Genomic DNA, 24,375 nt, shown 5'->3' with positions numbered 1-24,375 from the left:
AGCTGTCAGCTGAGCGGCAAGTGTGGCCTCCAGGTACCTAAATACTACGTTTTCTTGTGGCCCTACCTTGTCTTTGTCCTTGGAGGCTTCTATTGCTGATCGCAACATTTTCAAGAGCAGGAGACCAGAGAACTCTTCCTGGAAACTTGGGTCTGGTGTTTCCCTGTTCCATCCAAAACATGAAAAGCAGGTTAAAAATGAGAGAAGTGAAAATGAAAACAACCCTGAGATTCTATCTTACTCCAGAAAGAAAGGCTCTCATCAAGAAATTAAGTAACAAATGCTGGCAAGGCTATGAGGACAAAGGAACCATTCTGCACTGTTGGGAGAAATACAAACTCGTGTTATCACTATGAAAATATGAGAATGGAGATTCTTCCAAAAAAATGAGAATATAGAAATTCTACCGGATCCAGCTAAGCTGTCTTCCAGAAAGAGTTAAAGTGACCATATTATAGGGATACATGCATACCATGTTTATACCAGCACAATTCTTTTTTTTTTGCGGAACCAGGGATTGAACTCAGGCCCTTGCGCTTGCCAGGGAAGCATTTATTCCACTGAGCCATCTCCCTGGCCCCTAGTACAATTCTTAACTGCTAGATTATTTATTTATTTATTTATTTATTTATTTATTTATTTGCTATAGGGTCTCACTATGCAGTTCAGACTCATAGTGATTACCCTGTCTTAGCCGCCCAAGTGCTGGGATTACAGGGGTGTGTACCACCATACTTTGTTTTGTTGGCTAGCATGGCATGTGTTACTGGGGATTGAACTCAGGTCCTTGAGCTTGCCAGGCAGGTGCTTAGACCACTGAGCTATCTTCCCGGCCCTTAACTACTAAATCTTGAGAGTGCCTATGTGTCCACCAACAGATGAATAGATAAACTGTGGTATTTACACAGAATGGAGTAATACTCTGCCATAAAGAATAAATGGAGTCATCTGTAGGGTGTACCTGGAGACCATATTGTTAAATGAAATAAATCCAACACAAGCATAAATATTGCGTGGTTTCCCTTACATGAGAAACTCAAATTATAAATACAGAACAAACTTAAAGATAGGAAAAGGGAGAAACATCATTTGCAAAAAGGAAGGGGACCAAGAGGTAAAGGGAGAGTAGAGGGGGAGGCGAAGAATACAAAGAACAAGGATGTGCTAGGTATAGGTGCCATCCCCCCACGAGGGATGTGACCATTACATACCGCAAGCTGGTACAGTACGATTAAAACACGAAACTGGACGAAAGAGTGAACGACACTTAAATACATATGTTCACTAAATGTAATTAGAAAGACTTTACAAAAACAGCTTAAATCTCTTCAGCTTATAGCAAGAATTCAGTATGCTGGGCCAGGGAGATAGCTCAGTAGAATAAGTGCTTGTCTGGCAAATGCAAGGCTCTGAATTCAATTCCCACTATCACCAAAAAAAAAAAAAAAAAAAAAAACCACATTCAGTATGTTTCTTCTGACTCAGCAGTGTCACATATTATATAATGTGTATCTAGAGAGAATATCTGAAAATAGAGAGGTCATCATGACATAGTGGCAGCTATATTATAATAAACAAGGATTTATTACAAGTCAGTAAAAGAGGAGGCATAGCCATGTTACTTACACAGCTCACTTATATGGAGTTAAGTGACAAAAAGCAAGACACTTGGAAAAAAAAAAAAAAAAAAAAGTCCTGGGGGGCCTGGCCCTAGCTCAGGCCTTTAAGTGGCTGCTTCCACAAAGCTGTCAGCCTCAGGTTGCTGGAGTTCGAACCTCACACCTCTCCCGCTGGCCAAAAGTGCCCTGAAGGCATTCGAGGAACAACAACAACAACAACAACAACAAAAAAAAAAGACACTTGGGTACAATAACAACAGGTACCTCTGGGGAGGGGACTCGGAGTGCTAGGGCAGGAGACCAGTTGTACACTAATACCCCAGGGTACTGTTTGAAGTTTTTTAAACTTGTAAATATATTACTTTAAAAAAATAGAAACAACTGTATTTTAAAAATAGAGTAACTGTTAAGGTTCTGGATTTCTACTTTGTACTTTCTACAATATGGTTATGTCATGCATATTAGCATATGGTATTTTTATATGCGTATTTATACTCATTTGTGTTAAGAACGAGTTATTCAGCTGGGTGTGGTGGCACATGCCTATAATTCCTGTACTCTGGGAGGCAGAAGCAGGAGGAGCATAAGTTTGAGCCCACTCTGGACAACTCAGACCCTATCTCAAATAAAAAATTAAAAAAGTCTGGAGATGAAAATTCTGGGTTCAATCTTCATTACATAAAAAGTAGAATAAGTTATTAATCTTATTACTTAAAGGAATATAAAACAAATCAGTAAGACTGATTACATCAAGAAAGGGTGAAATACCCTCTCCAGACTTCATCTCAGAAGCTACCAGAGAAAACAAGCATAGTCACCTACATGTTGACAATCAGAGTGTCTGTCAGGTTGCCCAGGGACCACGCTGCTTTGGCACGGACATTCAGAGACTTGTCTTGAAGTGACACCAATACTGCATTTGCTGTGTCCGCAACAAATATGACATCCTGTGAGGTAAACCAATGCTGCATTACTTTCGGAGTTCACACTGCTGCCTTTGGAATTCTCAAATTTATTTTCATATAAGGCTATCAGCCTTCACCAAATTACTATTTGGAAACCAAAATTTATTCAGTCAACATACTGTTCTTACTATTACAATTTGGACACTCCATGTAGTCCCAGGAAAATCCTCCATGGTCAGGTCTCTGTCACAGACATGAGAGGAGCCCAAGGGTTTTTCTCTTTGTGAGCACCCTGTAACCTGGCCTGTGACAGCTCTCTGAGTTCTGTGTTTGGTTGATTTCTACCTTTGGGAAACAATGTTCTGAAGAGGAATGCATTCTAAGACACATTATATTCATTTCTCTCAGTGAGATGAATGTCACAAATAAGAGACAAGGATAATTTCACTTCTATAGTAAAACCTGACCAGTTTTCCGAATTATTATCATATGGTAATGTTCCTTTTCATTGGTATTCATTAAGTCAAGAACGTACTGGGCACTGAGGGTCCTGGGCAGTGTGGTAAGTAAAAATAAATGAACTATGGAGATGACTACATTTATGTAGCAGTTAAGGCAACCAGGTCACAAAGCAAGTTAAAATCCTTCATTATTTAGCTCAGGAATTCCACGTCCACAAAACAGACCATGAAGAGACATAGAAGAGCGAAACAGGATCACTCTGACCTGTCTGAGGCAAGGAAAAAGCACGTAGACTCCAAGGGCCCGTGAGGTCGCAGCTTTCACTAAACGGTTCTTGCTGTCGTTCAGCCCAAGCAGCATTGTGATGCACAACATCTGCCTGTCATTCTGCAGTGAGAAAGGTGACAACGATGCAATAACTATGAGCCAGTCTTCCACAAGTGACTGAAATTTTCCATAGTTAGGGGTTGAAGACCACAGTGACCCTGAGGCTACACTGGTAAAATGGGGGTTCAATTCAGATCCAATGGGAAAGGGATTTAGTTCAGTGGCATAGTGCCGGCCTGTTCAGTGGTAAGTGTAAGGTCCTGAGTTCAAGTCCCGGTTCCAAAAACAAAAAAAATACGGATCCAATGACTAAGAATCTAGCTTGTGCAAGATACACACAGGATCTTATCACATTTAACCTTTTAGCTGTGTAAGTTAGATCACTGCTTTATTAAAACTGCTTTCTTTGTAGAAGCTAATTTACATAAGTAAGAACAGATGCAGGGCTAGAAATACAGATCAGTGGCACAAAGCCTGCCTGGCAAGAGCAAGGCCCTGAGTTCAATTCCCACTACTTAAAAAAAAAAAAAAAAAGATCAGATGCAAATGTCATTGAGGAATACAGGAAAGGAGCAGTCTGAATACTGCTGTGGCTCATGGCCCCTCCAAATTTGGGAATCCTCACCCAAAAGGTGATAATTACAGTTTACATCTGCAATGTCCCCCAGAAGTCTCATGGATTCAGAGGTGGGGCTTCTGAAAGGTGACTGACCCCAGGGCACCACACTCGTGGGTGGACTCATCCATCGATGCCTTCATGGCTAAATGTGATGTTAGGAGGTGGGGCCCCCTGAGAGGTGATGAGAGGCAGTCACTAGAGGTGTGACCTGACCTTCTCTCTCTGCCTCCTAGCTGCCCCAGGATGAGCAGATTTCCTACCCATCCTTTCCACCATGCTGTTTCTGCTTGAAGGCAGACAACCACAGACAGAAACCTCTAAACCATGAGCCAAAATAAATCTCATGGTAATAATATTTGATGGTACTAGGAGGTGGAGCCTTTGGGTATAGTCCCTCTCAGTGGAATTAGCGCCCTCATAAATGAGCCCCCAGAGAGCGGCCTTGCCCTTTTACCATGTGAGCTACAAGGCATCACCTATGAGTCAGTGAGTCAGCCCTTACTAGATACCAAATCTGTGGGTACTAATCTCAGAACTGTAAGAAATTTTTATTTATTTATTTACATTTTAGGGAAGGGGCTACAGGGTGTTCAGGGTCTCACTATTAGATCAGACTTGTAGTGATCTGCCTATTTATAGCCTCCCAAGAGCTGAGATTACAGGCACATGCCACCATGCCTAGTCTCAATTGCTGTTTCAGCACACCCCAGGGGTGGGGTCAGCACAGCAGGCCTGGGGATTGAACCCCAGCCTCTGTACCTGCTTGCAGGTGCTTTAATCCACTGAGCTATTTGGCCAGTCCTAAGAAATTAAAAAAAAAAATCATTTTATTTTATTTTATTTTATTTGATACAGGGTCTCACTACGCACTTTAGACTTGTAGTGATCCTCCTGTCTCAGCCTCTGGGATTACAGGCATGCACCACCGTGCCAAGTTCCAAGGCTGACACAGTATGCCTGTGGCAGAGCTGGCAAGGCATGTGGTACTGGGGATTAAACCCAGGTCCCTATGCTTGACCACCAAGCTATCTCCCCAACCCTGTAAGAAGTTTCTGTTGTCATTCGGTTATGGTATTTTATTACCCCAAAATACTAAGGCAATTACCATATACAGTAGAAAACCAAACCTAAGTATTTTCACATTCTCTGTTATTTGTTACACAACTTTCATCCTAAGATAATATAAACTTCAGAGAAGTTAAAATAATCAAAGAAATAGGAAGTGGAAGAGCTAGGACTTAAACCCAGGTTTTTATTTTTATTTATTTATTTTTTTCCTCCATAATTTTATTGAGAAACAAATAGCAATGAGGCAGTTTCAAATCAAGCTGGTAGGACAGTTTCAATAATTGCATACCCTCTTCCTAGTAGTTATTTGCTGTACAAGATGCAGACATGATATCCTATTTACAAACACTATCACAACAAATCCCTCTGTTCATTAAGAGAATGTAACTATATATCTATCCTAACCATTTTGAATACACAGATACAAAATGGACATTCATCTGTATACCCTTTTTTTGTTTAGTTTCATCATTTGAATATTTTAAGTATGTGAACTCAGCAAAATATTCCAAAAGAGTCCAGTAGTTCATAATAGTATTGGGTCTTCCGCCTGACTGGCAATGTCAGAAACTGTTGACCTGAGTCCCCTACAGCTCAACATAACAGCATGGCTTTACTTCTTAATCTTCATTTTTATACTTTTCTGTTGGATGGTTAAGACCAAGATAAAGCAAGATCTATGCAACAAGAATTGTAGCTTTTGGGTCTGATAAGGTCAGTGAAATCCCCTCAGGATTTATCCTGAGACCCTGTACCTCAGATTGTAGATCCTTTGTCAGTGTCAGCCATGTGGATGAGTCATGGCCATTGCCTGGCCAATGTGCTCTCTGTGAAAGCCTGAGAGAATGTTTTCTCTCCATGTGACTCTCTTTAGGCACACTCTACATCATCGATCACTTTCCTCTTTGGCCCTATAATAACTTTGGGTAAGAAATCTTTCTGCCTTCAAAGCTACTTGCTTCCCACCTACCTTCTACAGCACAGGGAAAAACAGCTTTCTTGATGATGATTAGGTTTTCCGGTCTGCCGCTGCCCACTGTCCCCACCCCAAACATCAGCAGGAGAACCTCTTTTTCCTCAAAGCAAGTGTCAAAATGGTTCAAAATCAAAAAGGATCTAATTTGAGCTCTGACACTTTGGGCATGGCTTGAAAGGGAGGAAACAGAGCTGGAATTACCGGAAGACTGCTGAAGGCTTCTGGCAAGATGGCAGACAGGGCATCACAGGCACTTGCCTGCAGTGTCGGGTGCTCTGAACTCTGCAGGGCTCGAGGCAGAGGACCATTCAGCATCATAGTCCAGAACATCACCACCTGGAACAGGGGAGATGGAAACAAAATGTAAACTTTATGCAAAATTCCTATCACTGGGACTGGTACACCAGGGATACTTGGTTGTGGAGCAGCTTTAAAAAAAAAAAAAAAAAAAATTAGAGTTATCTCACTTCAAAACCCCTCAGGTAGGCATCTGAACACTTTTGCTCCCATGTTTTATAAAAGACCTAGGAGTTAACATTCATGTGCTAATCCATTTGTGGTGCTGGAATCTTTGGTTTCTGTTCCATGGACTTTGTCCTGGGTTTGACTGTGTATCTGTGGAGCAAAATACCTAAAAATGTGGTCTAGTCTCGCTCCACCCCTGTCCTACAGACTGTGGACAGAAGGTGTGGCTGCTGCTTCCAGGACAGCCCACAACTATGCTCACTAATATTTACACTTCTATGCAGTTCCCTCACACACTGAGGAGGGCTAGCCTGTTGTGTGAACAACAGGACTTTGTAGAAATGACAGCATGAAACTTCTAAATCATAAAAGACACTGTAGCTTCTGTCTTGCTCCTTTTCTTGAATTGCTTGCTATGAGGGAAGCTACCTGTCACACCAAGAGAATGCTCCAGGGGCTCTGTGCAGAGGGCCCCATGGGGAGGACCTGAGTGAGCCTTCTGCCAGCAGCCAGCCCCAACTGGCTAGGTACACGAATGAGCTACCTTGCAAGATCTTGTAACCCTTCAACAATCATGCCAACTCCTGACCCACTGAAATTGTGTGACAGGATAATGGTATATTGTTTGAAGTTGCTCTATGTTTAGGGTTAATTGACTACTGAGCAACAAAACAAATACTATGGAAAGTATGTGTCTTCTCTAGAGTTGAAACCATACCTGAGTGTGAACAGTTAAGATGCCTGTCCACAGCCACGTGTCTAGCAAGGGAAGAAGTGTGGATTCGAAGCCTAGTTCTGAGTGATAGTGAAACCCAGGCCGTTCCCCTGAGAATGGTTACATGGGGGCGGTAGTGGCTGTCTCAGGAAGGGATGAGGATCAGACACTGTTAATTCACTGACAAATAATGGAAATTGTAAAGGGAAAGCAAAGAATGAAGAGGGCAGAAGGACACCAACACTGAGCTGATTCTGCTTTGGGGAGTGAGTAGTCTGTTTTTTTTTTTTTTTTTTTTATGGATCGCATACACTTTACTCACAGAATGTCATAGCTGGGGTAATAGAAGCAAGATGAAACCATAGGAATTGACAAGGAACCATGAGGGGAGACTGAAGGGGTTATGGGAACATTCACTGAGCACCTAGTGTGCGCTGGCATCCTTATATTTCATTCAATTTTTCTATAGCTTTATGATTTAAAGGTTTTTATTCCTGTTTAATATGAAGAGGCTATGTTCATAACTACAGACCTACTAAGTGTTGTTCTTCAGAATTGATCTCATGCCTTGTAACACAAAGTCTATGGCTCACTCTGCCTTCTTTGGTAGGCTGAATAACCAAGGTAGGTTTTATGCTGGTTTTTCCATTGCTGGTTATGATACAAATAATTGTAGTACATATTGAACTGCAAATAAAATCTATTCATGCTAATTTCATATCATGCTAGATTATAAACTGCGATTTTTCGCAATGAAAGAAACCATTACCATCTACCCCCTCTTTATCCCTAGGTCTCAAAATAAAATAAACTGAAGCACTAAGCAGAGAAAACCATGAATGGGCATGGACTTACCAAGAAGACTGGCACTCTCTGCTCAGGTGATACAGCAGAATCTGGTTTATATTGCTGTATTAAACCTGTACCTAGTTCTTCCAGAAGCTGCCAAGATAAAAGAAATAATTATCAAAGCAGAGCCTGAGATCTATGCAAGTTCCAAACACGTGCACTTCAATTGGGAAAACACCTCAAATTAAGAGGAAAGATAATTTCTAGCTGATTTTTCTTTTCCCATTAACTCCTGCAGCAGAGATATTCTTTCAAGGAGTAAAAACACATCTATATGTTAATTTATTACTAAATCATTCAGTTCTACAGGTTTATATGTAAGAACTGAAAATAGAGGAATGTGTATCTTTCTTACCAGAAATCTCTTTAAGAAATCTCAGAAGACAAATACACGTGAATTTTAATGAAATTACCTTTGCCCCATGAAGCTGAATGGATGGATCTGCTTCGCCCATGCACTTGCAAATCACCTCACCCAACTCCATCAAGTAGACCTGAGTCATTGAAAAGTAGCCCCTGGCCAGGTGAGCCAACACCTACAGAGAGAGCAGGGAGTGAGTCCCAAGAGCTGAAAACAAGCAAGGCTGCAATACAGAAAGTGTTCTAACACTTCAGAAATCATGCTCACTAAACAAAGGGATGAACTCTGGTGTTAAATTAGATTAAAAAAACCCAGCCATAACCTTTATCTTATGACTAACATCAACTAGTTGTACCATAATTTTAGGACACTTTATAGCTTGTTATCGTGTTTTACTATTATCTCACTTGACTCTTAGAACTCGTTAAGGTAGGTAATAATTGAACTCACAGAGGAAGAAGCTAAGGCTGAGAAGGTTAAAGAAAGTTTAATGCTATCCATATAGTCAGCAGCAGCCTCAAGGACCAAGCCTATGCTTAGATTGTATCTGAGTATGGAAAAAGATAGTTTTTGTTTGTTTTTTAAATGTAGAATTGTTTTCTTCTGAAGGAGCAGATATTTTATCTGTATTAAGCAGACACAAGACCAGACAGAAGTTTATTAAGAACTAAACAAGTTTCAGAAATCAAAGATAAACTGTGTAATTCCTTTCTGAATTGCTGTACAATCATATCCAACTGCCACAGAAGACATGAGATGATTATAATAGCTTGGAACGAAAGAACAAAAGGGAATGAATCTGGCATTTTACAACCCAGGAACCCCTATACCCTTCCCAAACCAATAAAAAACTCCACACCATTAGTGTTACTGACAGGTGGCTTGGTTTCCCATGCCTCCGTGTACCTCACGTCACCCTGTGAAGAAGGAACCCTCTTGCCGCTGAGTAGGAAATGCAGACGCCTACCTGCAGAGCCTCCAGCCGCATGGGGGAGGGCTCGTAGGTGCTGCCTGCCACAAGGCCAGTGTCGCTACCTGAGCAGGAATCCTCCTTGGGCAGCACAAGCGTGGAAATGCAAAGTTGGATGAGCCAGCAGGGCTCTGAGGACCCCTTAGGGGAGCTCAGTGCTGATTCTTCCAGAGAGGGTCCTGCTGGGGCTCTCTTCCACCAGTCAGGAGTGCTGAGGTGAGGCGTTGCTGAATTGCTACTGCTGAGCCCAGAAGAACAGGGCTGTTGGAGAAGTAGCTGGACTTCAGGTAAAGGTGCATGAGTGGACACGATAGCTCCCAAGAGCGTGAGACTTGACACACGCACGTTAACATCTGTCAAAAGAAAGAGACCTTCTCACAGAGAACTGCCATTACAAGGATCAAAGTTATCTCTGCAGGCAATTAGAAATTACTGAATTTCTAGTCCATAGGCAATCAATGAAGCAAATCATAAAGAAACAATCCAATAAATCAAAACAATGGAGACTCGCAAAAACACAGGTACTCAGGAGAATGAAGCAGGAGGATCCCAAGCTTAAGGATAGCCCAGGCAACTTAGCGAGACTTCTGTCAAAATAAAAAGCACTGGGGATACAGCTTGGTGGGATAGCACCTCTGGATTCAGTCCCCAGTACTAGCACTACATCTCCCAGATACTCCCCTGCAAAATGGGGGAAGACATCTGATTCTAAAACTCTAAATTGACATAATAACTAAGTGTAATGCATAAACCTTCAATGAACCAGGATTTTTTTTTAAAGTGTACAAAAAAAGCTAAAAAGTCTGTGCCCATTTTTTTTTCATGTGAATGTCTAGCTATTCTAAGTCTTTGATTACTATAGTTTTATAGTAGGTCTTGAAGTTGGTTAGTGTCAGTCCCTCAATTGTGTTCTTCTCTAATAGTACTGTGCTGGCCACTGTAGGTCTTTTGCTTCTCCATACAAACATCAGAATCAGTTTGTTGATACCCAGGAAGTAATCTGATGGGATTTTTGACTGGGATTTTATTGAATCCAAAGTTAGAAAGAACTGACATTTTGACAATACCAAGTCTTCCTATCTACAAACATGGATTATCTTTCAATTTATTTAGTTCTTGATTTCTTTAATCATGGTTTTATAGTCTTCATATAGATCTTATATATACTTTGTTAGATGTAGATCTAAGTGTTTCGGGTTTTGAACATATTAATAATAAAAAGGTCAGATATTTGAATGAGCATTCCACTCAGCTGAGCATACACACAAAGAAAGCAAGTAGAACAGAAAGCAGAGGATGGAGCTGGAGACTTGGGTTGTTCAATATTATTTCTGCCATATATATATATTTAGTACAGGGTCTATAGGGCCTCACTACACAGATTAGACTTGTGTGATTCTCCTGTTTTCAGCCTCCCAAGCACTGGGATTACAGGCACATGCCACCATGCCCAGTCTCAACTGCTGTCTCAGTGAGCCCTAGGGGTGCAGCTGGCACTGCACGCTGGGGACTGAACCTGGTCCGTGCATCTGCCTAAGCAGGTGCTTTAGTCTGCTGAGCTATCTGGCCAGCTCTTTGTGTTAATATGATGAAAGATAAAAAAGTAGGACTTGTGTTTCTGAGTCCTGTTTTATATACCTATATAAGGAGTGGGCTGGACTTAAGTTTGTAAATCGTATCATTTGAGCCTCATAAATACCTCATGGAATAGATACCATTTTTCCTCTTAGGAAAAATTAGGGTACAGAGGGGCCATTGGCTATGAGATGGCAGTACCAAGAGTGGGTTGCAGACCCTCAGACTGACTCAGGCCCAGTGTCTTCCTGCTCAACTGATGGAAAACATTCATGTTTCCTCCTACAATTCTGAATGAAAACTTAGCTAACCAGAATGTGGTCTGACCTAAAAGCTTTAAATAGAAGAAAAACAAGTGCTAACGGCAGGTGTTTATAGTACATGGACATGTGTGGGAGAAGGACAGGACATAGCAACAAACTCTATAGTCAGTGAGGATCTGAAGCTTTGGGATTCATCTGAATTTCAGAATAATGTTAAAGAAGTTAGGCTTTGTATTATAGTTTTTCTTCCCCCAAACATGACATCTGTCCATCCATCCATCCGTCCATCCATCCATCATCTACCTATGCCTAAATGTAATAATTCTAATACATTGGAGTTGGCCACGTGTACTTGGCTCATTCCTATCTCTAAAGACACCCTGGTCACTGCTGTTTAGCACTGAAGCAGCATGAAATGTTTTTGGTCTGTACATGTTTGCAGTACATAATGATTACATTTATTGAGGGGAACTGGGACATGGACGTAACAGAGCAGCATTGACCTTTACAGGTAACTCTCCAGATCTTTTTTTTTTTTTTTTCCTGTTGGGACTTGAGGGTTCCAAAATGGGATTCCAGTAACAGTTTGTACTTTGCTGTTGTGGTTGTGCTGGGGACTGAACCCAGGCACACTCTACCACTGAGCTACAGCTCTTATCTTTTTTTATTTTTTGAAACAGTCTCTCTTTAGCCTGGGCTAGCCTCAAATTTGTGATCCTCCTGCTTCAGGCTCCAAGAGCGCTGGGATTATAGGTGTGTGCCACCACGCCTGGCCAGCTGGTACTCTTAGAAAACTGAAGAGAGTAAGTACAGACCCTCTTAGAGCTACAAAATGTTCTGAATCCTTTTAAAAGTTTTTTTTTAGTTTAGCACATGTGTGTAGTACAAACGTTTACATTCCTCGTGGGAAGCTGGCAAATCTTAATTCCTTTTTTATTCCCTTCCTCTATCTCTTGATCCCCTGGCACGTGTTTGTAGTAAATATGTTTATGTTCCTTGTATGGCATTGGTACATTTACTTAATACATTCAAATGCCTTTGTTCATCCCATACCCATCCTTCCCTCCATCCATCTCTTGATCCCTTTCCCCTTTGATAAAGATTTAAAATTTATTAACAACTTCTATTTCATTGATGTAAAAAAGCAATCTGTTTAAAAAACACTACTGACCTTTGTGGCGGATATAAGGCTTGATCTGATTCCAGACTCTGGTCAGCAGGCTGAGTTTCAGGCGATTATAAGGTGCATTTGATACTAAATTTGCAAGGCACTGTAAATCACACACATACACAGAAACAGCTTATTGATAGGTGTGATCGAGCCACTTCATAGAAACAAGTTTATAGCATTTAACTTAAAAGGTCTAGGGGGCCTGCCCCTTAGCTCAGTTCTTTAAGTGGCTGCTTCAACAAAGCAGTCAGGCTCAGGTTGCTGTGGTTCGATCCCCACAACTCAAGCCAGCCAAACCTGCCCTGAAGGCATTTGGAGCAAAAATAAATAAATAAATAAATAAAAAAAATAAAAGGTCTAACACACTGAAAATCAGTCCTTTTCTATCTTTTTTTTTTTAAAAAAAAACACCTGTTTAAAAATTGATACAACTTAATACTAAAGAAGTACTTTTACTAAAACAAACAAGCAACATTTATAGGTTAGATCAGACAAGTGGGTACACACTTCCAAATAAGATATCCTTTTTTTTTTTCCTTTTATAGTACCAGAGATCAAATTTGGGACCTTGCATTTACCAGGCAGGTGCTTATGCTGCTGAGCTATATCCCTGGCAAATAGGATATCTTTACTAACATTATTATTTATAGTTTTTAAGTCAAGTTATTTTCAGGTGATATAAAACATTATATAAAATCCAAGCAAAGAGTCCTCTCAGGAATCACATGTACGTTGGAATATTTACCTTAATTATCTGGGTAAGGGTCTGTGAAGATGACTCTGCCACCAACGCTAACAAAAGACATCTGTGCAACTCTCTAATGCTGGAAGCAATCGTTACGGAGAAAGGAATAAAAGCCCTTTTGTGGTCACTGGTATCTTCAGCAATAGAAAGAAACTGCTTTGAGCCTTCTAATATGGCAGATAAAACTTGCAGTGCACAGGCACGTGTCTGAAATTTCAAGATGATACATACAAGTGTGTTACAAATTAAGGAGTCAGATTTCCTCTTTCCCATATATAGTTTTCAAAGTATTTAGAATCAATCATCTTAATTAGAAAAATAAAGGCAAGGGGATTATCAGGTTCTGAAAGCAGTCATGAACTACGCCACTTGTACGCCATACCTTAAGAAAAGTCTTACATTGCTGTTAGGTTTTCTTACTGTAAGGAGTAAGTCTAAGGTACATCACAGCATGAAAACTTGAAATCCTAAACAGGCAAACAAAGATCAGAAGCCTAGTTTATTCAAACCTAAGTCCAACTAAAAAGATCATAACATTCCTTGTGGTGAGAGTATTTGACAGAAGAAAACCATTAAATATAACTGTATAATGAACAGGGAAAATGTACACTTTTGTCAAGAACTGCTATGTCAAGAAATGTGTCACTGTATTAAGGTTTTCTTTATAAGGTTAAAAGATTAGTTTCTTGGTATATAGATGATTTTCTGGCATTAAAAAAAATCAGAAATGGAAAAAGAAATGAAAAGAAAGTCAACTTAGCTAGATTGGAATACAGGTAATAAATGCATGACTATTAAGGGGGCACTACCGTACCCTCTTTGGCTAGCTCACCCTAAAATACCAATAAAACACCATCTGATAAGAGTTTTCCAAAGCAAGCAAAGAATTTTACAATTCTAGAGTGAAATCAAAATATTTACTCAACTTGAAGTGTGGGTTCAGAGTAGAAAGTTTTCCAGAGAGCCTACAACTACATTATGTCAAAAACAAAAAACAAACCAAAAAACCCTACAAGCCACAAATCATTTCTGTGGGCCTTTTGTGTGGTGGACCCACAGATGTAGTTATCTGAAAATAAGTGTATCGTGCACCACAAGTCTGCAGAATGAAGCAGAATCATTTAGTCCGGAAGCTGATGATGCTTTGGGAAGTATGTAATACCTGAACACAAGCCAGCTGACCTACGAACCCAGATCAGCGGCTGCAAACTTTTTCTGTGCAGGACCAATAGCACATGTTTTACTGTTCAGACGTTTTACTGTTCAGATTGTGCAGGACAGCGTTTCTGTCAGGACCACTCAACTCTGCCCTGGGAATACAGACACTATGTAAAGGGATATACATGGCTGAGTTCTGAAACAACTTCACTTATGAATAAGGGAGTCTGAGTTCCATATAATTTTACCTTACCATGAAACTCATTCTTTTGATAATTACAAAATGATATAAAGTGCAAAAACCACTTTTTGCTCACAAGTCATATAAAATCAGGGGGTGGGGTGGGCGACATTTGGTCTACATCGCAGTTTGCCAACTGCTGACTGGTTGTTTGGTCTGAACTGAGAAAGACAGGTATCATGCTAAACTTTCATTTCTTTAGAAAATAATTAAAAGCTACAATTCTGACAGCTCACAAAACAAATAAAATTAAAGAACAGGTTGTACAAAGAAACGATTTTCAAAAAAGTAAAAAAAAAAAGAATTGGTTCAATTAACTTTGGTGCCCTGAGGAAGAAGTTATCCATGACAACCACAGATGGAAACAAAAGAAATGACACTGAAGTGGGTTTTTTCTTCCCCATAAGGTATAAAATCTATATAGAAATTTGATGCTATACAAAGTTATACCTTGTATAGTTCTGAATTAATTTTCTTTCAACTCTGCTTAATGTCTTTATTATAAAATTGTTACTTATACTGAACTTGCTCAAGTTCTGCTTCAGTTATTTTTACTTCAATATTTAATATCGTGTTTACCAGTTCTAATCAGCCCTTTCCACAGAAATTGCTGATGTGTTAGCAAATCATAATAGGAACAACTCCCTAGAGAACTTATTTTGTTAAGTTTTATTGTCTGAGTATTTACAATGATGGATGAAAGATGTTTCAATCTCATAAACATCGGTGTGCTTGGTTTTACTAGTATGTAATTTTACCCCCTTGGAATGAAGGCTTGTCTAAAAGTAATAAAATAGAAAAGCCTTTTTTTCTTTTTCTTTTACTTAAAATGTAGCAGAAATGTTTGCTGAGGTAGCTGTCTTAAGGTCCCCCCCATTTTTATGACTGCATGGTCACAGGATGTTATTCCAGGGGTGATAAAAAAGTTCTTGCTGGGCATGCTCCTGGTTTCCAGACAGACAAACAGGCTGTTATCTCCTTTGACCTTTTCCAAGTACTGTGTGAGTGCATTTATTTGTTGCTCTGTTCCTGAGGACTGCATGACCTCATGCGAGCTCCACTACTGATTGACTACACTCTCAGTTCCAAGTAAAGTACTAATTATTACATGTTTCAGGGTTAATTTTTTTTTTTGCTACTAAAGTTTTTTAAGAGAAGGTATGTTAACATTGTGTCAGTGTTATTTATGGCTTGTGTCTACATGTCCCTTGAAAACCTCATGTAGTCAAGAGGTGGGGCTTTTTCAGAGATGGCTGGATATGGAGTATGCAATGCTGGGATTGATTTATGATGCAAGGCTAGGCTCAAGGGGACCAGAATTAAGGGTGTCAGTGCTACCTGTACTAAGTAACCTGGGTACAATGTAAAGGTTAGAAGGAGCTGTGGTGATGCCTCATTACTCTGCTACATGTTGCCTGCCATGAATTGTTTCACTTTTATGACGCCCTTCTGCCATGCCACCCTACCTTGAAGCAAGCCAATTATGGACCAAAACCTGTATAAACTCTGAGCTAAGTAAAGCTTTCTTCCCTTAACTTTGGGTGTCAGGAATTTTGTTTCAGTAATGAGAGAAATGTAAGTAGGATGGCCGGGGCTCTAGATTTGGAGACATCCAAGTAAAGGTTCTTTGTTCCCAAATGACCGCATAAAAGAAAGCTTGGTTACATACCATTCTGCAACAGTTAAAAATTCTAAGGTTTTTTTTTTTTTTGTAGTTATGCAATCACTTAGCTTTTTATTTGTTTTTATCTCTTTTAGATAAGTTATCTAAAAAAGAAATAAAAATCATCCTGTAAGTGAAAGTCAGGGCTCTCAAGGTATCCAGAGAAAGGTCTGCCCTGTGTTCCTTACATCAAAATCTTGCTGATATATCCATGTAAGACCTATGAGGACATTGTAAAAAATATAAATTCTTATATTAGTCATGTTATATTTATTCATTTCCTGTCACTCCTGGAAACATGTAACATGTGCTTTCTGAAGTACATTTCCAACATGCAAATTTCATTGCCCAAGTACTGCCATATTATGAAACCCTAAAAGAAATTTCTTTTCTCCCTTACACGTAACTGCTAGTATTTCATGTTCCAGTTTCCCAAAAGTAATCTTTATTCCTGGTCTTCTGATTCAAAGAGGCAACTCACTTCTTCTGTGTGTTTCTTTTTTGTGGAACCGGGGATTGAACTCAGGCCCTTGCGCTTGCCAGGGAAGCGCTTATTCTACTGAGCCATCTCCCCGGCCCCTCTTCTGTGTGTTTCTTACTAGAAAAAAAAGTTTCTAGAAAAGCTGTTTTAATTTCTGCACACAACTTTCTAGAAGTCTTTACAAGAGCCTGTCTGACGTCATCTGTTGCCACACCTTCTTCTAGCATGTATCCTGATGCGTAATTACATGATAGAAATTTGCAGATATATGGCTTAAGCTTCCTGGTCAATAATTACCATACTTATTTATACCCTTCTAAGCTAATATTTGATAAAAATCTCGAGTACAATTATTTCACTTGTTAGAGTGAACTAATTTCAATCATTTCTTTCATCTTTTTTGTTGTTTTTTTACTTTAATAAGAATGGTTCACTTGTCTGTTTCTCTTGGATTTTTCCTGGGCTTTTGTATTGATTCTAAGACAGAAAAAGTAATGTATCGGGCTGGGGAGAAGGCTCAGTGGAATAAGCGCTTCCCTGGCAAGCGCAAGGGCTTGAGTTCAATCCCCGGTTCTACAAAAAAAAAAAAAAAAAAAAAAAAAAGGGCTGGTGAGATGGCTCAGTGGTCTAAAGCATCTACTTAGAACAAGCTTAGCAAAGCACAGGGACCGTGGTTCAATCCCCCAGCACCACATGCCAGCCAGCCCCACCCCCTGGTGGGCTGAGCTGGCCACACACACACATAAATAAATAAAAATTAAAAAAAAAAAAGTAATGTATCTTTTTCCTTGTACTTTCTGTATTCACTGAACTTAAATACCAAGGTATCCAAAAGATATCCCAGTTAAGGAGACAGAAAAGACCACTACTGTTCAATATGTAAAATTTCTCACAGCATTTTAAATCAAATGTAAGCTTTTTTTTAAAAAAATTTTGACACAAGGTTTTGCTACGCAGTTCAGACTCACAGTGATCCTCCCATGTCAGCCTCGCCAGTGCTGGGATTATAGGTGTGTGCCACCACGCCTGCATGTGGTATTGGGGATCGAACTTGGGTCCTTAAGCTTGCCAAGCAGATGCTTAGACTGCTGAGCTATCTCCCTAGCACCAAATGTAAGCTCTTTAAAGAATACCATGAAAATTACTGCAGTTCACTCTCTCCAGAGAAGACCCCATGACCCCTCTGTCTCCCGTCTCCCTTCTTTCTAGCTGGGCAGCTATGGCGTGTGGTTCACTTGTGCTGCTGCCTGCCCCCTAGCACCATCTCCCTGGCTGCTGCCGACTCCCCGTGGCCGGAGAGTACCTAAAATCTTTATAGTTTTCCAATTACTAGACTGGCTTGATGATTAATGCATTTGCTGCCATTCATTTTCCATTTTTCTCCCAGGCACAGTCTCACTGCAGACACAGCCTGAGTTGCAAAGTTTCTGCTGGTTTAACTACTTAGGATACTGGGTATTTGAAATTCGTCATAAGAATTGTTTTGGGTATAATTAAGGCTACCTTAAGTTCTTGAGGGCGAATTTAGAAATTTTATTATCTACCAAGAAGATGAGGTGGACTGTTTCAGTGGACTGTGAACATATCTAAACCAAAGCAGTTACTGCCTCAGCCATGGAATATCTTACTATAGGTATTTGTGGCCACCAAACCATTTCTTCTTCTTTTGTTAAAAATAAATTTTTCCCATTAAAATATGCAAATATTCATTTTATATAATTTGAAAAAATACAGAAAAACTGAAAGAAAACCCACTGCTGGGATCTCACTGTAAATACTACTTATATCTTGAGCTTAATAAAACTCTATGAGCATTTTCCTAAGCTGTACATATCTTTTATGTCCATTTTGGACCATAACATTCCACTGAGCGTTTGAAACCATCTGTGATTTTTTTTCATTATAAACACAATAGTACTCAGTATTTTCATGGGAAAGGAAGCACAGCAGCTTTAGTGGAGCTCAAAGGAGACCCTGACGTCGTCGGTCAGTGTGCTCAGGCTGCCCGCAAACCCTGGGACAGAAGCAGCCTCCACAGAATCTCTCTCATGGCGCTGCTCACGGAAGCCCATTTTCTCCTGCCTGGCCGGCAGGTCTCAAGGCAGTTTTAATAAGAATGGAATTCAGATATAATCAGAATGGGTGGAGAAAAGAAACGGAGACACGTTAACTTCTTCTTCCTATTAGAAAGCTTACAAAGCTGGTGTGGTGGTGCACACCTGTAATCCCAGCACTTGGGAGGCTGAGGCAGGAGGCTCACTGTGAGTCTGAGGCCAGCCTGGGCTACATAAGAAAGCTCAAGGGCAGCATGCACTACATGGTGAGGCCTTGTCTCAACAACAAAAAAAGAAAAAGGAAAAAAAAGAAGCAAGCAAGCTTACAATGTAAGTGCCCTTACCTTTGGAGAAGGATCCTTTAAGGTAAGTGTAATTAAGGACAGAGACTGGGGGCTCCCAAGCTCCGGCGTGTCAGGAACAAATGCTGACCAGTAGCCATAAAGAACTTTTTTTTCTATTGACTTTATTGTAGAAAGAAAACACGCTAATGCTCCTTGGCGAACTTTGGCTTGGTATGACCTTTTGAAAAATAAGAAAAAAAAAATGTTTTGAGCAGTTTTCTTTTTTAAAATGCAGGGCTGGAATGTAGCTCAGTGGTAGAGTACTAGTGTGCACAAGGCCCCGAGTTCAACCCTCAGTACCACAAATAAACAAAGCACAACAAAAAACGCTATTTATTCCAGCAAATTCAAATGATACATTGAGAAATATTAAGCTTTCTGAATAGTCCCTAAAGATGTTAATATAGTATTCAAAATCTTTTAAAAATATAATCAAAACTTAATAAGGCAATTTGCTCAATATAGCAAGGTGTTAAGGCTGACCACAAACAATGAGGAGAGAATCAGAGGGTAATATTTGATGTTAGGAAGTTAGTGTTAGATATTAAATAATGTGGAGTCTGCATCCATCCATTCCACAAAAAAACCAAATGAGCTTCTATGCCTGTGCCAGGCATGAGGCTGAGGCAGGGAGGCATGAGCAAGCTTCCGCCCTTAACAAACATTTTAGTGGCACTGATAAGATAGATAACTGTAACACATTGTGAATAACACCAGGGCAGAATGAAGTCAAAGGGTTACACAAAAGGGTACCACACCAGAACCAGGAGGGGAAGAATGGAAAAAATTTCCCAGAGAATATGATCTCTTAGTTCTTATTAAAGATGAATAGTGGCTAACAAGACCAGAATGCAACAACAGCAACAAAAAACCAAACAATAATAAAAAAATGATGGAAACACTATTCCAGAGACAGCAATAATCTGGACAAATACAGATCAAAAGAGAAACACATATTCAGAGTAATGCAAAACCTCATTAAAATGAGAATTTTCATCAATTCCATGCAATGGTCATATTTTTAAGCATAAACTTACATATAACTTAAAATACAAGGTATACAAATATAACAAAATACTACTACCTCACTTTACCCTGCATGCTTCCTTCTGCATCAGAATAATCCGATTCACTACTGCTAACTCTTTTCCAACTGGAAGACCGGAAAGGGGAGGAGACGTGGGCTTTTCCAGAAGTTCCACTCTCATTTCTAGGTAAACTCTGGACACCCACGGAAGAGGAACCCCAGGTGCCACTGCCTGCAGCTGCTTCTGCTTCCCCATCGAATTCTTCTTCCTCCTCATCTCCTTGCTGGATTTTCTTTGGTTTTACCTTGGATTTTTTCTTTTTATTCTGATTTTTAGGAGCAAATGAAGACATATACATATGACAGATATTGATAGCTATTTCAGAATAGTTTTTAACTGAATCACTGCTAAAACCCTCATTTGAAGGTAACTAAAGATGTTCCCAACACATAATTTGAAGATAGGAGAAAATAAAAAAGGTAGCATTTATTCAATAGCTTTTGTATCAGGCATAATGCTAAGTGTTTACTACATCATCCTGGACTGGAAGAACTTAAATATGAGGTTTGTTGGACAGAGCAAAACAAGTGGACCCAGTTTAAATTTTACCACTGTGACTGGGCAAATCATGTAACCTCTCTGGGCTTGGCCTTCCCCCGGTATAAGTATGAGGCTATATACTCCTACCTTACAGATACAGTGAAAGCATTCAGCTGTCTCAACTAGGATTCCACAGAACAATCAACTTGGAAAACAACTTGGGTATCTATTTTCTCAGTTTTCCCAATTAAGATATAAACCAATACCATTCTAGGTGCATGCACACAGAATTGTAACTAATTACATATAATTCATGTCCTGGGGCCCTGAGGATACATCAGAATAGATTTTAAGTGAGAGGCAGTTTTTTTTTTTTTTTTTTTTTTCTCCTCCTTCCTTCTGATATTCAGGTATCTTTGGAATCTGTATGCTCAAAGTTCCTTGCCTTGAGGACAAAGGCCTTCATCTCTTCTACCTTGGGTTACTTACTGAGGGTCACACTCATTCTCTTTTATAGTACTTGCTACCATTGTAGCTTTTTAGAGATGCAAATCTAATCACATCATTTTTCAGAGTGAAAGATTTTCTAATTTTAAGCATTTGCAATCATGTATTGACTTTCTGGGGATATGAAATTTATGCTTTTATATGAGTACCTGTACTCTCCATATTTTCTAATCAAAACATGAGGAACATGGCCGCTATTGGAAAGGCTGAGAAATCTGGTGAATGTAAAGAGTATGGACACAGTGAGCAGATAGATAGGGGAGCTTCTAATAATCATCACAGGTGCTGGCAAAGTATGACTCTAAGGCCAAATCCAGCCTTGGCCACAGCCTGTTTCTGTAAATAATTTTAATGGAAGATAGTTATGCCTGCACATTTCCAGTGTATCCACGGCTGCGTCTGTACTATGATGATGGAGACCTAAGGTATTTACCAGTCACCTCCTTATAGAGTGAGTCAGTTCTTGTCTTAACCTTTTGGGGGGTGAGGATGCTTGGCTTTGGAGATAAAGTACATGCTCATGTATACTGCCTGGCCCCCGTGGAAGCACAAGGTACTTTAACTGGTATTTGCAACAGTCTTGATAAATTTGAATTTACTACACACTAAATACCCTAAATTAATACCAAATTCAAGGTGGGTTTTGGGGGCTACAATGATGCCCCTATAGCAAACATGCATAGAAAGTTACTCAAAACAATCCATGACTTAAATCTAAGCAGACATAAACATACCGTAACAGGTCGAGAAGCACTGGATTCTGGCTGCTGAGGTTTGACAGGTGGTCGCCCATCATACTGAGGAAGTGGAGTTGGGTAAAGCACCGTGGGCATCTCTATGTTTAGTCCAGGGAGTCCATGAAACATGGTTTTCTAATAATGGCGAATATGGAAACACACAGAAAACATGAAGCCACAGAATGATTTACCTCAGCATGGGTTAGAATACAAATAGAAGCATGTTTAAAAGGCTACTGAGGAATAAAAATGGGACAAAAAATAGATACCTGGAAGCCTTAGGCACTAAAAAAGAGCTTAAACTCATTTAAGCTGGATTTGTTTTAGCAACACCTGAGTAGGTCTGATTTCAGTGTATCTGTTTATTTGACCTAGCCAATCATTCCAGTGCAGTTGTTTTATCTACCTGTACAGGGGTCCCTCACTTATTACAAAGGTTATGCTCCAGACACCCCCACAATAAGTGAAAGTCAGTGAAGTAGCGACATTATATTTTAGTATTTATATATATTTTAAGGCTTTATAAATCCTTCCTACACTCTTGTAAATCTTCCCCACAGTTGTAAAAACACTTCTAATGTTTTTTTTTTTTTTTTTTTTTTTTTTTTTTTTGGGAAGGGTCTACAGGGTGTTCAGGGTGTCACTATTAGATTGGACTCCTAGTGATCCACCTGTTTACAGCCTCCCAAGAGCTGGGATTACAGGTGTGTGCCACCACACCCAGTCTCAATCGCCATCTCAGCATGCTCCGGGGGCAGGGCTGGAACAGCAGGCCCAGGAATCAAACACCCAGCCCCTGCTGAAATATTTGGCTGGCCCTTCTAATGTTCTTAATCATTTATTAAACTCGTAAATCTATGTAATTTTAACAGTATATGTATACTGTATAGTATACTGTATTCATCAGCTAAAGAAATACATACTGCAAACAGTATATTTTATTTTAATATTCTCTTAATATGTTAGAATTAACATTTTTAATATATTTAAAAAATTTTAGGCAAAAATCATTATACCATAAATACTACATTTTTGGGGCCGGGGAGATGGCTCAGTAGAATAAGCGCTTGCTTGACAAGCACAAGGGTCTGAGTTCAATCCCTGGTTCCACCAAAAAAAAGGAAAAAAAACCCACAAATACTACACATAAATACTTATATACTAATGTATACTATGTATACTACTGAAAAATCCTGTGATACAGCAAAATATCCACAACAAATAATCTATTTATTTATTTATTCATTTGCAGGTTCAGCCTGCCCTGAGGCTGAGGCTGGTGTGGCATGTGGTACAGGGGATTGAACTGCTGTCCCCTGCACTTGCCTAAGCTTGCTTAAGCACACACTTTTAGACTACTGAGCTATCTAGCTTGCCCTAAAATAAATTTTAAAAAAAGACAAGGAAAAATTGAAGTTTATTGAAAGTAAGCATTAATGTTTACTTATTTGAACAATTTTGTATACCTATGTCACCAGCTCCTGCGATAACTTAATGTTTTTTTAAAATTCATGAAATAGTCCATGAAAGTCAAATTCTGAATAGTGAGGGACTACTATAATTTAAAAAACTAATTTACTATTTTTATGTTTTTTTAATCTACCTCCACATCTAAGTATCTGTCTTTATTAGTGATTAAGAGAAAGGTATAGGAAAAAAAATTTTTAGTCAGGATAAAGCCAGACTGTCAGACATAGCGCTGACCTGAGTAAGGCCAGTAAAAAACTTCTTCCTCTTTTGTAGCTGAACTCAAGACAGCTGGGTTCCCAGAGAGAAAACCCAACTTTCCCACTGCCTGGCTGGCTCAGAAGCCAGCGACAGTAGCCTGCTGACATGCATCTGCATGGCTGCCTACTATGGGAGGAGTTTGCTAAGGAGAAGGCCTGGCTCTTCTTTCAAATATAAACAAGTAAGAACAGGTCCAAGACCTATAATTAAATTACTTACAAATCCTGTCTTACAACCTACTTCCTTCTAGGAATCAAAGATACTGGAATTGTAAAATTTTGATACATTTATTTAATCAAAGATGTTCTCTATATTTAACTATGCCTGAATATGAACATTTTTATTCAGTTTTCTTTAAAACACACCCCCCCCCACACACACACATGCACACACACAAAGTTTTAACACATTAAAGGTAGCCTCAGAGCAGTGTGCAAACTGGTTCTCATGTCTGGAATTTACACAGGAAAATTACTGCTCCAAAGGTAGCTTGCCTTACCTTTAGCACTGCTAGAAGTGCTCCAAGTTCTTCAGTCTGTGTCAGTTTCATCTTCCCACCATTGAGAAGTGACTGTATGCCCTTTAATGCATTTTGTAACAACTAGTGAGAACAAGAATCAAAAGTTAGAAGACAAAATAAAATTTGGTTATTAAGAAGTCAATTTTGGGGCTGGTGAGATGGCTCAGTGGTCTAAAGCACCTATTAAGAACAAGCTTAGCAAAGCACAGGGACCGCAGTTCAATCCCCCAGCACCACATGCCAGCCAGCCCCGCCCCCTGGTGCGCTGAACTGGCCACACACAC

At 39.7% G+C, this 24,375-nt stretch overlaps 1 protein-coding gene across 2 annotated transcripts in view; it reads right to left on the bottom strand.

Annotated features, from left to right (window-relative positions):
• Window positions 1–24,375, bottom strand: part of Heatr6 (HEAT repeat containing 6) — a 37,497-nt gene that overhangs the window by 4,474 nt on the left and 8,648 nt on the right. For both annotated transcript variants that reach the window (XM_004643059.2, XM_023703165.1), the window contains exons 6-18: window positions 24,071–24,172; window positions 21,841–21,978; window positions 20,116–20,384; window positions 19,032–19,209; window positions 13,091–13,297; window positions 12,346–12,445; window positions 9,334–9,689; window positions 8,419–8,541; window positions 8,012–8,098; window positions 6,178–6,312; window positions 3,251–3,373; window positions 2,442–2,566; window positions 67–163 (exon numbers count right to left, since the gene is read on the bottom strand). In XM_004643059.2, coding sequence (XP_004643116.1) covers window positions 67–163; window positions 2,442–2,566; window positions 3,251–3,373; window positions 6,178–6,312; window positions 8,012–8,098; window positions 8,419–8,541; window positions 9,334–9,689; window positions 12,346–12,445; window positions 13,091–13,297; window positions 19,032–19,209; window positions 20,116–20,384; window positions 21,841–21,978; window positions 24,071–24,172 — 2,040 coding nt within the window. The remainder of the gene's footprint in view (window positions 1–66; window positions 164–2,441; window positions 2,567–3,250; window positions 3,374–6,177; window positions 6,313–8,011; window positions 8,099–8,418; window positions 8,542–9,333; window positions 9,690–12,345; window positions 12,446–13,090; window positions 13,298–19,031; window positions 19,210–20,115; window positions 20,385–21,840; window positions 21,979–24,070; window positions 24,173–24,375) is intronic.

Source organism: Octodon degus, unplaced genomic scaffold, assembly GCF_000260255.1.
Source record: "Octodon degus isolate 3935 unplaced genomic scaffold, OctDeg1.0 scaffold00164, whole genome shotgun sequence".
In the NCBI taxonomy this organism is placed as follows: domain Eukaryota; kingdom Metazoa; phylum Chordata; class Mammalia; order Rodentia; family Octodontidae; genus Octodon; species Octodon degus.
Note: the sequence above shows the minus strand (reverse complement) of the source record. Positions and strands in the feature narration are given on the sequence as shown.